This window comes from Epinephelus fuscoguttatus, linkage group LG20 (assembly GCF_011397635.1).
Source record: "Epinephelus fuscoguttatus linkage group LG20, E.fuscoguttatus.final_Chr_v1".
Taxonomy (NCBI): domain Eukaryota; kingdom Metazoa; phylum Chordata; class Actinopteri; order Perciformes; family Serranidae; genus Epinephelus; species Epinephelus fuscoguttatus.
Window position 1 is genome coordinate 27,024,562 of NC_064771.1, and position 16,734 is coordinate 27,041,295.

The following is a 16,734-nucleotide window of genomic DNA, read 5'->3' on the forward strand; positions in this document are numbered from 1 at the left end:
AAAGGCATGGATATTCCTCCCAGTGTTGAATCAGATCTGCCTCCAGGGCCTGGGTCCAAACCCAACACGCTCCCCGTGATCCTGTGGACGCCGCCATTGTTGTTGCTTGCCGGCTTGTCAGTGTTGCCAGGTCTTGGGAGAGAAACAAGCAACCAGGGCTATGGAAACAAGCCCAGAAGAAGCGACTGGACCTGGCAACCCTGCAGCTTGTCCTCCTCACATTTCTTCGGTCCTTCTTCTTCTTTGTCAGTCGTGTCACACTGCTCCAGTTTTCTAGCATGCCAGATATCCAGTCCCAGTCACAGATGAGGGGACGACTTGCAAAAATGGGCAAAAATACCACGGTAACCGGTATTACCGTGGTATTAATAATAATAATCATAATAATAAAACAGGTGTCATCCTATTTTCGCGCTCTAGTCTTTAAAATGGTAGGCTAATATTTGTTTGATCGTTCATGAGCGACAGCACGTACCAGGCATCTCCTGTCAGTGTAACGCATCATCACACCAGTTGTTTAAATGTGTAGGCTAATATAGACCCGTTAAAAGTTTAATAGAGCTGTTTCTTAACTTGATGATGGTGACTCCGCCCAGCAGTTTGTTGAGCTCCTCATCGTTGCGGACAGCCGGCTGCAGGTGGCGGGGGATGATACGGGTCTTCTTGTTGTCGTGGGCAGCGTTTCCAGCCAACTCCAGGATCTCAGTAGTCAGATACTCCAGCATAGCCACCAGGTAGACAGAGTGCCGGCACCGACACGCTCCACAGTTTCCTTTGCACAGCAGCCTGTGAACATGGCCGACTGGGAACTGGAGCCCAGCACAGGAGGAGCGGGTCTTTGCCTTGGCTCTGGCTTTTCCTTTTCTGATGCTCTCTAAAGTCATGTAAAAGTGGGTTCTTCTGATAGCCAAAATGGTCTCATACCACTGACTTCGTCCTTTTTGCCGGTGGGGAAAGTTCAGCTTTGCCTCCTCCAGCCACGTTTGCAGTTGAGAGAGTGGATTTATACTGATTACTAATGTACTGACTGACTGAGGCTGCCCCCCCCCCCGTGACACCGGTAACTGGCACATGCCTAGTCGTGGCACACTATCTGCCGACTCACCTCCAACCCAAGGTGGCTCTCAAGATCCTCTGCGATGTCAAAATCGCGGTGAAAATTGTGTAATCTGAACTAGGCTTTACAGCGGGCAAGGGTAGTTGTTCTTTGGAGGGGGGAGAATATGCAGCCTTTGTTTCATTAATGGAGACAATAGCAGCTTCTTTTTAAATGCTGAAGTAAAATCATCCGTTGTATGTGTTCTTTTATTTTGATGAAGGTACGTTGGCATGGCTACTCATTAGTGTGGAGTTAAAATTATGTTAGGCAAGCCGATACGTTGGTCGTAAATCAAATCCCGCTCCTCCACAGAAATAAGTTAGAGTAGACGCAGTGGGGATGATTATTTGGTTCTTCATCTTCTCCTGTGCTGCCTGTAAACTGTTGTGTCTCTGTGTGTTGTGCAGGTGAGGCAGATGACAGGGACCAGTCCAAGCTAGAAGAGAAGCTGTGGGATCCAGAGTGCCCACTCACCAACAAACAGATAGACCAATTCCTAGTGGTGGCACGGTAAGACCTTTCACCTCTGACCTCTAAAAATGGATGACGATTGAGTTAAAAATTAATGAAACAGAGATTTGTGTTTAAATAAGTGCAAAAACTTCAACAGTTTGTTGTGTGTGATTCATCATCTGCTCATTTATGTTGCTGAAAGCATACTCAGAGCTGCGCATCTGTGTTTGGTTATTTTTCTGTAAACAACAACAGTGAGCCCCGCTGATGAGGATTTATGTTAACTGTGTTTTTTATTTATATATTCTGCATGTTTGTTTTATTTGTGTGTGTTTTTCAGGGCTGTTGGGACCTTTGCTCGAGCGTTGGACTGCAGCAGCTCAGTCAGACAGCCGAGCCTACACATGAGTGCAGCTGCAGCCTCACGAGATATCACACTGGTGAGCTGAGCACACCTACACATAAATGCACGCTCACTCTGCAGCACCTGATTGTGATTTAAATGATAGGTTGTAACTCCCTCTTTCTGTGTTCATTGGCTGCAGTTCCATGCGATGGACACGCTCCATCGTCATAATTACGACCTGTCCAGTGCGCTGAGTGTACTGGTCCCAGCGGGCGGCCCAGTGCTCTGCAGGGATGAGATGGAGGAGTGGAGCGCCTCGGAAGCTGCCATGTTTGAAGAGGCACTAGAGAAATACGGAAAAGACTTCAACGACATCCGACAAGACTTTGTAAGTGTTTTTTTTTAACTCACCACTCTTTGGCTTGTGTAAACTGTCACGGTGTTGGTAAGGTGATGTTTTGTATTTGGTGTTCAGGTGTGTTTTAATGATATTAATGTGCATTATTGTCAACCATGATTCGGACTGCAGATTAAAGCCCCGTTTCCACCAAACACTTTCAGTATGGCACCTTTGGAACCAACAGTAACCCTTCAGACATGGTACCTAGACCCTAGTGTTTCCACTGCAATCAGTGCTCTTAAATGTGGGCGGGGTTGTTGTCAATCACTGCTCCGCCCAATACTCACTGTATTTCCTCATTACCGGTGACACAGATGGAAGTCTGCACCTTGTTTATCGTCCACAGAACGAGGCTGCACGCCGACATTTTCAGAACAAAATAAAACAGGCTGCAGTGAGAGTCTCTCTCCGTGGGATATTTAAAAATAGCGGGTTTGTGCATTTAGTCCTTCTCAGGCAAGCTCAGGGGTTTAGTGTTGCTGGAGCCACAGGAACAACGCTCTGCGACACTTTATTTTTTATCTGAGTGAGGATTAGAATATATGCAGTTCACATGATCCAGTCGAAATCAATACATATGAACACTTAAAGATCCACTCATTATTAAAAGCGTATGTCATATAAAAACTAAAGTGATGGTCAAAGTTGCATTGAGTAACATTACAAGTTAACGTTCCACCTTAAACGTCACCAGCAGTCGGCCCAGTGAATGAAGTTATTTTGTTCTCAGACTCCAGCTGCTGTGAGAGGCAGCAAAACATCCTTTCATTTTATAGTTACAGTTTACTAATAAAACTCTCCACAGTATGAACAGTGGTTACATGAGCCTCAAAACCAGCCACAACTCAGCCCTGAGCAGAGTGACCGTCCTCTACTGACCAATCAACAGACTGCAGTGTTCACAGCTCCACCTTTTAGCACCAGATCTGTGTGCTAGGTACCCCAACAGAGGGGGGACCAAACATGGGGACAGTACAGAACGGTTCCATTGGATTGTGGACTATGGACACTGAACTGTACTGCGCAGTGGAATCGGGGCTTGAATGCAGCACAAATTTTAAGTTGCTCAGTCAGCCTTAAATGTGGCTAATATTTTCCCCTTGCACTCCAAAACTGAACGTCAATAAGATTTATATCTTAATGAGAGGATGAAACGAGGAAAAACGTACAACATGTCTCAACACCCAGTTTGTCCTGAGTTGAGAAAATTCAATATCTGTTGTTTGTTGAAAGAGTAACTCAACACTAAATGCACTTTTTAGTCGGTAAATAACACGTACAGTCAGTTTTTTTTTTTTTACCTCGTGTTGATCCTGTTTTACAGTGTGGCATAAAAAAGCATAAAACATAAAACACAGTCCAAAGCGTGGCTTCATTTCACGAGGAAGGATGACAACAGTCCTGCTTTTAATGTTTGTAAAACGATGATGTCAAGTCAGGCTGGAAACACCTGCAATATGCTGAAACATCTTTCTACACAACACGGGCTTAAATTCCAGTTATGTCTTTGATACTTGGCTGTTTGTGTGTCCAACGTGTTCTCACTGATAGATTTGGCAGTGTAGGCTATCTTTATGTGTTTGTTATAATGTTACAGTTTCATCTGCCCAATAATAGGGTAAAGTTTTATTACCCTGATGTTGCAGTTGACGGTTTCACCACTTGTTGTATAACTTAATCACCTAATTATAACATGTCCTGCTTTATGTACCTTTTTCTTGTTGTGTGATGATTAATATTGGCTATTTTCATCCGTTAGACAGAGTCGTGCTTTTCACTGAGGCCACAGGAAGTTACATTTTCTGCGACAGTATTTTGGTTATTGTGGACTTTACGCCAGAGTAGCTAAGATGACCCATAGTTTTCATGGTGCAACCAAACTAGGGATGTTCTGTTTGACTTATTTACTGCATGACAGCTAAGCGGCCTTGTACATGAATAAAACACTAATTGGTTTAACCGACTAATATTTGTGGTGCCGACTAGCAAGGGGGCAGATGTTTAATCGTTTAGAGGACTACTCACGCACACCCCTAAACCAATCATCAACACAGCTTTACGATCCAACCAGCTACTTTCAACACACTTGAGCACATAATCCTGAGTCACCAAAGTAACAAACACAAGTTGTGTGTTTAGCTGTATTTTAGGAGTAAATGTGGCTTTTAGTGGCGTACTTGGTATATTGATGCACAGTGGAGAAGTTGCAGGAGTGATGTTAGAAGTTTCTATGGATGTTCTGATACTTCCTCCCGCCTCAGTGAAAACTTGTCACGATGGGAATTCATTGTAATTTTCATGAATTCAAGATGACCACAGTCACTGTTCTGTGAAGGAGAAAATGACCAATTTTAAGAGCCGCCTTTCAAGCCTTCAGGGGGGGGACTGTTTCTATTGAACCGTTCCAACCTGCACTGTACAATAAAGACAAGATATGGGTGTGTGTGTGGGGGCACCAGGTGCTCATGAATACTTATTAAATGTGTGAATCACTGTGTGTGTCCACGTGAGTGTGCGTGTGTGTGTGTGTGTTTTGGTCCGGGGCTCGGAACCAAGCAAAGCCAGCAGCTTTCAGCCTCTGTGGTCACGATGCCTTTCTCTCATGAATATATATGAAGGCTTTCGCACCCAGATGGCAAGAACATGAGATATTAATATCATTAATTTGCTCTCTGTCTCTCTTTCTCTTCCCCTCTCTCCGCACCTCATCATTCTGTCCTCTTGTGAAGCTGCCATGGAAGTCTCTGACTAGTATCATAGAGTACTACTACATGTGGAAGACCACAGACAGATATGTGCAACAGGTAAGACTAATACAGTAGTTTCAAAACAGTAAATATTTTTTAATAGCTTTCTGCTGTGATAGGGGAAGTTTTTACCTTTTGAGTCCAAGACCACTTTGGTCTAATATGTCTGTACAGTTTGGCTTCAAAGTGCTATTTTCCCAAGCCCTTCGTGAAGCCTCCCCCCCTTGATGTGACGAAGTTTTCTGCATGATGTCCTTGCTACATAAACACTATATAACCCTTGAACTGCTGTGGACGCCATGTTAGTCCGGTTCGAAAGTCACACAATAACGCAGACAAACCAACTGATTGGTTGCTATTAGTTCTGTCAATGGAGTCTGGTGGCATTGAAGAGGGCAATATAACCGCCTCAGCTCCACAGTTGCACCTAAACTAATATCCATGTTTGTAGGAGGCTAAATTATGTTTTGCTGCTGCCCCCGTTTACAGTCAGACTCCTTTGACAGAAACCATAATTTCACCTCACAGATCACAAGAAGTTGCTGGTCTACTGCTGCCTCTGAACGTAAAGTTTAGCTGCATTTGACCCAAAGTTCCAAGGTCCGTGATCTGTGCCGACGAATCTCTTTCTTTGTCTTTTTGTCTTTAATAAAATGAGTCAGGAAGCAGACAGCAAAGCCTGACTTAATTTGTAATGGTGTCAAACAAAGATAAATATGCTCCCCTCATCTTAAAATGGTCTTAAATCAAAACTAGAATACTTCCTTATGGTATGGAGTTGAAGCAGCAGCACTGTCTGTGTTTTACCAATCAGCAACCTCGATCAGGGACATTTTGAGGGTAAAATAACATCCTTGGAGCTTAAATTAGGCCCTTGTCCCTGTGACCTCAACACAGTGAGTTCCCCAAAAGGTTCCTAGCTCTTGGGGAAAGTGCCTGCTGTCGGAAAGACACTTTTGTTTGAATTATTGTGTGGCTTTCGGAACCGAACTAACGTGGTGCACAGCAGAACATGCTTATCCTCTGTGTCAGGACTCTGCGTCTAATTCTCAAAATTGACTGTGGATCTATAAATGTGTTTATACAATACAAATGCAGTATCATGTTGTAGCTCAATGTGTCTTCACCTGGTTAAATAAAATTTTAATAACAATAAAATGGCACCATCTTACACCTCCTAGCTCAGGTCTTCCAAGCTAATACACTCTCCATGTTTACACTGTCAGCAAACGATGTGTGCAGGGTTGAGGGAGGGGAGGGTTTTAGCTCTGTAACCTACGTCACCGCTTTTTGCTAATTGTTGAGTGGGAGTTGGCACTCCATTTGGAATACACGGATAAGAATGCAAATGGACACGCCCTTTAAATAATAATGCTGCAGCAGCATAGTGTAATATCACTTGCTTGTCCCTCAGCACTTCACTCAGTACAGTTATGGTTCGTCCTTTCCCTTCCAATGTGCTTATTCTTGTCAACATGTACAAAGAGGCTCTAACTCAGGCTGTACTGAGTAGTTTGAAGCTTTAAAAATGTATTCACAATCTTGACGTCTTTTCATTCTGCTTAAACCCAGTATTTCTGCAAGGTTGCACATACATCATTAGTCGAAGTAGTGGCTGTGTTTGGGGCTCAAACATTTGAAATAACAGAATTAGGATAGTTAATCTTCCAGTGAAAAATAAAAGAAGAGTTTTAAAAAAAAGAAAAAGCAGGTGGAAAATAAATAAGACCAAAGCAAATGATTTTATGATAATGATATGAAACCCCAATTGGTAGTAAAAACAAATGGCTGTGATAAAATTCACAGTTGGATCAGCCTGTGATTTCAACTTTTGGTAACACTTGAAGGTATCTACATAAGGGTGACATGACACTGTCATGAACTTGTCACAAACATTATGTACATGTCATAAACGTTTATGACTGCTGTCATTAAGTGTCATTCGGTTTTTGTAATGACAAGTTGACATTGTTTGGGTTGTCTTGATTATGACAACTTGACATTCATTACTAAAGTGACATTATGAGAAGCTTTGGACATGGACTTTGTCATGACAAGTTGACATTAAATTTGTTTGGGATGTCCTTGTAATGACAACTTGACATCAATATGTATCAATCATTATGTCAACTTGTCATAAACACAAAAAGAGGTGCATTTCTTGTTGTCATTACAAAGACATCTTCTGGTAATGTCATCCTGGTTAATGTCAAGTTGTCATAATAAGGACATCCCAAACAAATGTAATGTCAACTTGTCATGACAAAGACAGCTTCTGGTAATGTCACTTTGATTAATATCAAGTTGTCATAATAAGAACATCCCAAACAAATTTAATGTCAAGTTGTCATGACAAAGACAGCTTCTGCTAATGTCACTTTAATTAATGTCAAGTTGTCATGACAAAGACATCTTCTAGTAATGTCACTTAAATTAATGTCAAGTTGTCATTATAAAGACATCCCAAACAAATTTAATGTCAACTTGTCATTACAAAGACATCTTCTGGTAATGTCACTTTAATTAATGTCAAGTTGTCATTATAAAGACATCCCAAACAAATTTAATGTCAAGTTGTCATGACAAAGACATCTTCTGGTAATGTCACTTTAATTAATGTCAAGTTGTCATTATAAGGACATCCCAAACAAATTTAATGTCAACTTGTCATGACAAAGACATCTTCTGGTAATGTCATCGTGTTTAATGTCAAGTTGTCATAATAAGACATCCCAAACAAATTTAATGTCAACTTGTCATGACAAAGACATCTTCTGGTAATGTCACTTTAATTAATGTCAAGTTGTCATTATAAAGACATCCCAAACAAATTTAATGTCAACTTGTCATGACAAAGACATCTTCTGGTAATGTCACTTTGATTAATGTCAAGTTGTCATTATAAGGACATCCCAAACAAATGTAATGTCAACTTGTCATTACAAAGACATCTTCTGGTAATGTCACTTTGATTAATGTCAAGTTGTCATAATCAAGACAACCTAAACAATGTCAACTTGTCATTACAAAAACCGAATGACACTTAATGACAGCAGTCAAAAACGTTTATGACATGTACATAATGTTCATGACAGGTTCATGACCGTGTCATGTCATGTCATAGTTATGACAGTGTCATGTCACTCTTATGTAGATACCTTCAAGTGAAGTGTTACCCAGCTTTTTACTTTGATGTGCAGTGTGATCTTGAATCCAGCCCTCAGTGGGTTGTTGATTTTGGTTTCCACTGTCCATTGTTCTGTCATATTGTTCTCAACAAATTATACAGTGTACATCAGTAAAGATTTTTAACTTAAATAATTCCTTTATCAAGATCCGATGTGTGATTTTAGTGTTCCCTTCATTTTTTTTGAGCAGTGTAGTTCATTTTCACCATTTAATTCACTATAGAAGTGAGCTCACTGTGAGTAAGACTCATGAGACTCTGATTATAGGTTTCAATTCCTCCACAGTTATTTCCTCAACTGTAGTTAACAACAATTAAATTCCGATCTTGATCGTATCTAACAACCCAGATCTTTTCTGAGGAAGTCCCTGAAGCAAAATCTTATCAAATGGATGTCTGTGACCTCATGTGTATCAATTTATGGGGCCATAACACGAAAAAAAGGTTGAGAACCACTGTGTAGTGTGACCTCAGAGGTGTTAGATCCTGAATTGTGGGTGCAGGAAATTTGAGAGTCAAACAAGCAAAAGGAAAGGTTGGTAATTGAGCGGGGACACAACTCTTATCACTGGAAGGTGACTGCAAACTATCACACGTCAAGAGGAAAGAAAACAACACCTTTGAAACGCACACATTAAATGGTTGTTGTAATGCCTGATTTTGAAGGTGTCAGAGTGTGTGAGATGATTTTCACTTTTCAAAGACATCCGTTAATTACTTCTTGTTATTAATGAATCAATCCACTGTGTTTTTCTCTCTGAGCAGAAGAGACTGAAGGCAGCAGAGGCAGAGAGCAAACTGAAGCAGGTTTATATCCCCACATAGTAAGTCTCTTCATTTCACATTTACAGATATTGCTACCATTACTGTAACCGTGACTTTTTATATGCATAATTAATGTTTTAATTTAAAGCACTGCAGAAGGCGGCCGCAGTCGGTCTGTTTCTTAAATCTCTCCCCGTTCCTCTCTCTGACAGTAACAAGCCCAATCCCAACCAGATCTCAATGACCAATGGCAAGATGGCGACGGTGAATGGAGCGGGCCCTGGGGCCTACCATGCAGCAGGCGGGGGCAGAGCCTGCGAGAGCTGCTATAGTGAGTTGTGTGTGTGTGTGTGTGTGTGTGTGTGTGTGTGTGTGTGTGTGTGTGAGAGAGTGAGAGAGAGAGAGAGAGATCGTGAGTGCGTGTTTCAGCATGGGGAGTGTGAAATTGAATCACAAGGGCAGTGAACATGGGTCAGTTAGAAATGAATGGTGTACAAATGCAGTGTGTTACTCAGCTAAAGGATTCATTTTCACTATCGAGCTCCTCTGACTCTGGAAGAAACGAGCTCCTTTTCATTTTCCCCATCACTGCGTGTCTTATTTATCTTGACAGCCGTTACTAATGCAGTGATCAATATCTCACTTCACTTTTAATTCTGCCTTTCGATTCCTGTAAGCAAGGTCTGGGACCTACTATGCTACTAGGGCTAACGAGCTAACAGTTATTTTCACAAGGTGATGTCTTCAGAGTGGCAAAATATTTAATTTACGGTGATATAATGCAGAGAAAAGTGCAAAGCTGCAAACAAAGAATACAGCAGCATAAATCAATCTCACTTTCTTACACTTAAGACACTTTAGACTCCATGACCCATAAGTCACTGAATGGTATTTTCTACCTTGAACACAAAATTGGTTTGCTGCCTGAAGAAATGCGTCAAAGAGCTAGCACTGGCCAGTGTCATGAAAGGGAAACTTCTTTATTTTTTAACTTTGGCCCTTTTTTTCCTTCTCGTTGTGTCTGACTATTGGAAACCGTTTTTTAAATTGCTCTAGTATTGAAAGAGAGCAGCAAAACAGGCTGCACTGTAATCCCTGTGGGCAACTATGCGCCGTCAGTTTACGTCCACTAAAAGTGTTTGTTTTTGTCACAGACAGGCTCAGATTGTCATTACAAGTGTCTGATAACATTGTAGAATGGACCGTTAACACTTTCCCAGCCAGTGTATTATTTTGAAGTTGCCAGCCACTGCCAGCACTATGTGCCATTTTGGGAATCAGCATATGAGGAGAAGTGTTCACGCTATTATATACTATATTATATTATACTGAGACATTTTTATAAGATAATACATAATTATTTCATGACGTTTTTATGGTGTATTACACTATATTTTTATGACTTTTTTAATTTCATTTTTATGGCATACTATCGACATCAACTGTGATATACTACCTAATATTCATATTACATTCTAGTTTTCCACCTTTTAGTCTAATACATTTAGACGTAGTGAAATAGAGACAGTGTGTGTTTGAGGCTGATTGTAACCACAGCAGTCGAGTAACAGGTGGGTCATGGTCCAAAAGTGAGTCTCGGGTCCATTCTGTATGGATCGCATGTTACCCGCAAACGTGTGAAGTTTGTAAAGACACACAACAGTGGATTTCCAGCACAAGCTTTTATTTTAAAGTGCCGTTTCCAGCTGTGGAGTGAGTGAATAAAAGACAGCAACTTAACACTTTCCCCGCCAGAGTATTATTATTAAGTTGCCAGCCACCGCCAGCACTAAGTGTAATTTTGGGAATCAGCATATGAGGAAAAGTGCTCACACTATGGTTGTAGTTTTCCACCTTTTAGTCTAGTACATTTAAAAGTAATGAAATGGAGACAGTGTGGTGTTTGACACTGATTGTACCCAAAGCAGTCGAGTAACAGGTGGGCCATGGTCCAAAAGAGGGTCTCGGGTACATTCCGTATGGATCGCATGTGACCCGCAAACGTGTGAAGTTTGTAAAGACACACTTTATTTTGAAGTACAGTGAATTTCTAGCACAAGCTTTTATTTTTAAGCGCTGTTTCCAGCTGTAGAGTGAGTGAATAAAAGACAGCTACTTAACAATTTCCCCGCCAGAGTATTATTTTGAAGTTGCCAGCCACCACCAGCATTTTTGATCATATTCACTTATCTTTGAAGACCCACAGAATAATTTGTTCTATGAATATGTTAACAGTATATACATGAAACTTAAGAGGAGGCCTTCTGTTTTTAAACACAGAAAACGTTTTATTCTATCTTATTTCATTTCTTCTAATTTGTGTGTTTTCATAACAAAAACATTTCAGACAAACAGCTGAGAAAAATGCATTTAGTCAAAGAATGTCATTTTCAAGTATAAAATCAATTTCACATATACATTTGTTTCCCTCATTTCCTTACGTCAATTCGAATTGTATAAATGAAAATAATAATGCTAATAATGAGGCATAGCGGAACATGTTGCCACGTTCAGAGATCATTCAGTGTTCTGTTGTCTCCCACTCCTCTGTGGTTGTCATGTCCGTGTGTCACTGTCTTCATCATGGAGATCCTGTTTCGTCCCACCAAACTTGTTTGCTTCTTCATCCAAATCGGATTCAGAATGTCGATCAAAACAGGAATTGTTGGAGTCTGAGTCCATCAACATCTCCACGTCTTGCGCAACCGTAAACTTTTTCGTCGTCGATGGTTGTGCAGTTTACAAGCCACTACGTTTCTGTAAACAAACAATCTTCTTCCAGTTTCCAGCGGATCTTCTTCTTTGTTTGTTTTTGGACACGGCAGTGCTGTTCTGTTTCACAAGATGTGTAACAGCGCCCCCTATCTTATAACAGTGAAAACATGGATTGCCAGAATATCTCGTCAATGGCGGGGAAGCATTGTGTCATTAATGTCAGAAAATCTTGGCAATGGCGGGGAAAGTCTTGAGAAATAAAATGTTTTTCCTTACCTTTCACTCATCTGGTCTGTTTGTAACCAAATGTTGGTTGAGGAGACATCTTGTAATAAAATCTCATAAGAGGTGACTTACTGCAGTGAAAAAAAAACCCAGTGGAAATGTTAGTCAGAGTTCAGGAGTGCTGGGAAGACTTTGTTGTGTTGGAGGACTGAGTGTGTAGCTTAGAGTGATCAAGATTTTCAGTGTCATGGCTGAATATTAGGCTAATTTTGACAATATGGAAAAGTCTGTGAGGTTTCAGGAGGAGACTTTTCCTTGATCAAGACTTGGTTGCACACAATAACAAACAGACCGGATCAGCGAAGGGTACGGAAAACTGTTTCATATAGGGATGTCCCGATCCAGCTTTTTCCACTTCCGATCCGATACCGATATTACAGCCTTAAGTTTTGGCCGATACCGATCCGATTCAAGCGTGTATTATACATATTCACTTATTTTGTTGTCAGTCATGTTAGAAAAGTTTTGATCAAGCGATATTACTGTAACAAGAACAACTTCTTAATCAGGTTAGTTAGAATGATCTACAACAGTTGGTATGAGAAACTGACCTGTTTATTGTTAACAGGGTTAAATAAACAAACTTTAAACTTAAACAGTAAGAGTGTAAACCAAATAAAAATGTCACTCTCAAAAAACCAGAGCAGAAGACAAATAGTCAGTTAACTAAATTGGCCGCTATTCTTCCTACCCTCCGTGTGTATCTGCCGTCTGCATGCTGGCCTGGTGGATTGATAGTAAGAGCTGGAGTGGATCACTGGAATGGACTGCTTGAATCGCGGCGCGCTGGGCTGGTCGGAAAACTGGATCGGAGTCTGTGAAAAACTGGATCGGAATTCTTGGATCGGCATTTTTCCATGCAGTCCGATCTGATGCCGATGCACGTTTTTTGCTAATATCGGCGGCGGATACCGATCCGATATTTGGATCGGATATCCCTAGTTTCGTATCTCTGTAGGGTTCTTTCCATACACTTAGGATAACAATCTGAGTCTGACAGTGGTAAAATCAAGCAGTTTAACTGGCGGTGCAAAGTTGCCTGTTGGGGATTACATTGCAGCCTGTTTTGCTGCTGCGGCTGCAGCCCTTTTGCTCTTGGTGGAAACGGGGCTTTATTCCTACATAAAATCTACCTCTGCAAAGGACCACGTTCATACTTACCTTTCTACTCCCCTTAAAGCTTTCATAAGATGATTTGTCCAAAAATCTGTTTTAAATTTAGATAAAGATTATTTTGAAAAGGTCTTTAAATGCATTAAATTCAAGTGTCTGGTAGATAGTTTAGTTTATTAGACACTAATGTTCAAATTAATAGAAGCTAAACTGCGCAGAACAACATTAGATTCACAAAATATCTCTGAATTTATGACAGAAAGTCACTGTTTTTTGCTTTCAACACATTGTGGTTTCATTTTTTGCTCAAATAAAACGGTTTCAGGATTTCACAAGAAGCAGAATGGATGAGCGACAGCAGCAAAATTCAAACTGTACCCAATCCTGCTTTATACTTTACTATATCCTGTCTACTAATATATTTGTGCGACATCTCTGCAGATGTTAAACTCACGAAAGGTGCTAATTAGACGCTGACACGGGAGTCCCCGAACACTCCCACAAAATAAATCCCAATTCAAGGAAAGAGACTCCCTGACCTTTTTTTATTTTTGATTCTCGTCCCGCCTGCTACCATTGACTATAATCCTGTCCCATGATGAATAGTGAAATTGACTCCCATCCCGCGGGAATCCCGAAAAATGTTTGTCTCTAGCACTAATCTCATCAGTCAACAGCAGACCGGACATGTAGTGTGAATTGGACTGATGTAGACATCGATAAAATCATTAGGGAGAGACTTGAGGCAGCGGAAGTAGAGATCAATATGCTGAGTGTCTTTAAACCAGTTTTCTCCTGCAATGCTTCTAACCTTCAGTAATGCGTTTTGTGCGTTAACAGCCATGCAGTCGGCCCAGTGGTACTCATGGGGGCCTCCGAACATGCAGTGCCGCCTGTGCGTTTCCTGCTGGATGTACTGGAAGAAGTATGGAGGCCTGAAGATGCCAAGCAGAGCAGAGGGCCCAGAGGAGAGGACCTCCCCGAGTCCAGCAACCAATGTAAGCTCAGTCAGATTTAAAGCACATGGGGTGTGGGGGCGGAGAAAGCAGAATCTAATGAAATCAGTGTGTCGACGGTTTCTTAAGACTTGTTTAAAGCTGGGGTCGGCAGAAATCTGGAAATGGCAAACAAAAAATAGCATAATTTGAAAATACTCCCTCTTCTTGCAGCTTCCACCTCCTTGTCCTAAGCCCCTCCCAGCAAACGACCACAGGCATATGCACACGCTTCATAGAGTAAACCGGTGTTTCCCATAAACTGATTATTTAATCTTATTTCATTATAGAGTTGCCTGCAGGTTATTCACTCAGCCCCTTCTTACCCAATTCACTCTCTGTGCTTATCAGACAGTAAAATGAGAAACAAATTAGCTAGCCACCCCACAGTCCCTCCACCTCACTCCTCGCTGCTCTGTACAGCGAGCTCTGGAGATGGACCTTCGGTTGGCGGCTGTTGAGGCTCAAGTTAAGCCAGCGCCACCCCCCACTGCGGGGTGTCACGGTGGGCTGGTGGCCAGAGTTAGCACTGGGTCAACCTTTGTAACAGCAGCAACAGAAAGTTTGTTGATCTGGCAGGGAGTCAGGGATGTCCGGTTCAATCAGAGTTGGGGTTTGCGCTGGCTAGATTCGGGTTTCTGAGGCTGCTGACTGGGGGTCCACCTCTAGAGCTCCTGCCCGCACTCCTCCTGACGAAATATGTAGTGGCGGAGAGTGAGGCAGAGGACACACTGGGTGTTTCTCAAAGTCAAGGATCCGAAGAATCCTCAAGGCAAGGCAGAGTAAATGGAGTAATGAAGTAAAGACAACAGCTGAAAAATGTTCTTAATTATCATTTACAGTATGAACACACACAGAATCACTCTGTCAGTTCAAAGTGGTCCATATTTTCTGTGTGTGTCACCACACACTCTGCTACAGTAATATGATCTGAAACAGCTGACCTGCTGCCTGTACATGATACTGCTGTGAAATCTTATGAAGTAAGTTCACCTCAAAACAAATGAGTGATGCTTTGACCTGCGGGATATTCTAATGTCTTTACTGTGGCCGTTGTCACCACGATTCCCCCGAAAAATACACAAATTGAAACCAAAAGAATGAGAGCAATTATCAAGTCGTAATGACGTGACTCGAGGAGACATTAATCAAAATAAATGACATATTTATCTAAATCCTGCCGAGCTCCACTGCTGCAGGTTTCCTTGACGAGGCCCCGTCCTCACTTCCAGCAAATTGTGTGCAAAGCATTGTGGGGACTTTATACCCACTGAGGATCCACACATGCATCCTTGGAATTTCTCTGAAAGAAGGACTCAGAAGATTCAGATTCAGAAGGATCCTTGACATTGGAACAGTCCTTCGGCGGGGGTCGATGATGTAGCGTCCTTGAAATTCGGCCTTTTTAGGATCCTTCCTTGACTTTGAGAAACACCCACTGTGAGTCAAGGCTCTAGTTAACATTAGCTACATGAACATGAACTTGAAGCTGCGTCTGTGACCCCGTGAGTTGCTCGGTGGTGTATGAAGTTGTTGTCAATGCTGAAATAGCAACTCTCTCTGTAAGATTCTCCACCATTGAATAAGGCTTTCAGCAAAGGGACGTGCATCTGCATTTGCAGAACAGTCAATAGGAACGCCCTCACAGCCTGGACTTTCTCAACAGCGAAGAGGAGGTGCACAACTCAAGTTTTCTCTCAGTCCACTTGAATTACAATATAGTCAAGGTTTATTGTGGGATATTTGCCAAAATGAACCTGCCTACATTGGCTTTAAAATCACCTCATCTCGTACCGATTTGCCCATTTCTCAAAATATTGTTCTAGAGAAGCGTTTATAAAGCATAGAATAAAATCTGAATCTGCTCCGCTGCAGCTCTGTAAAGTTTAACATCCACAGTATACAAGTGATGTTCTGAGCTGTCAGCTTTAATTATTCAGTGAGCTCAAAACATCACTTACTGTATCTCACATATTAGCTGTTAATACATTCACACATCTTCCGCTTTTATTGTGTGGATTCAAGTGAGAAAACAGACCAGTTAAAACATTTAGTTTCTATATATCTACAGATCATAGTGGAAACTGTGTCCTGATTTTCATTGTAGCTGTCATTAAAAGGCCAAACAGCTGCCACACTGTAGTTCACCTCTTTTCATGCTGATGTAAATCATATTCCTAAGGGATTTCTACAAATAAATATACGGTGTTTTTGTTTCCAATGACAGCATTTGTTATCTAGAGGTCTGTTTTTGGTCTACAAGTTATTCTTGTAAGGGATTTATTTGCACAGGATGTAGTATGACCTCCATGTTCGCCCTGTTTCTGTGCAAGTGCAATTAATAACGCAAGTGGTGGCTCTGTTTAATTAAAGCATCCCTGTGAAATGTTAGTGAGCCTGCATGCACAACACCACAACACCACACCTGGATTGCAGCAGCCATCATTAACATTATTCATTACATCTGTGCTCTTGCTGCCATGAAAAAAAAAAAAAAAAGACGACGAATTGAGCTAACTTTTTTCCCACTAGATGTACACTTATCTGCCAGTTATCTAATGCAGCCTAATATAATGGCCCTGCAATAAATCCCACCTTCGTGAAGATTATAATCAGTTTTTGTTTTAAG

At 41.4% G+C, this 16,734-nt stretch overlaps 1 protein-coding gene across 3 annotated transcripts in view; it reads left to right on the top strand.

Moving 5' to 3' along the window:
• The window catches only part of mta3 (metastasis associated 1 family, member 3), a 44,800-nt gene that overhangs the window by 12,644 nt on the left and 15,422 nt on the right, over positions 1 to 16,734 (top strand). For all 3 annotated transcript variants that reach the window (XR_007448200.1, XM_049564058.1, XM_049564060.1), the window contains exons 7-13: positions 1,507 to 1,609; positions 1,893 to 1,992; positions 2,098 to 2,286; positions 5,028 to 5,102; positions 8,998 to 9,056; positions 9,210 to 9,328; positions 13,951 to 14,108. Coding sequence is in view for 2 of the 3 variants with exons in the window: in XM_049564058.1 (XP_049420015.1) it covers positions 1,507 to 1,609; positions 1,893 to 1,992; positions 2,098 to 2,286; positions 5,028 to 5,102; positions 8,998 to 9,056; positions 9,210 to 9,328; positions 13,951 to 14,108 (803 nt within the window). In the remaining variant the exon portion in view is untranslated. The remainder of the gene's footprint in view (positions 1 to 1,506; positions 1,610 to 1,892; positions 1,993 to 2,097; positions 2,287 to 5,027; positions 5,103 to 8,997; positions 9,057 to 9,209; positions 9,329 to 13,950; positions 14,109 to 16,734) is intronic.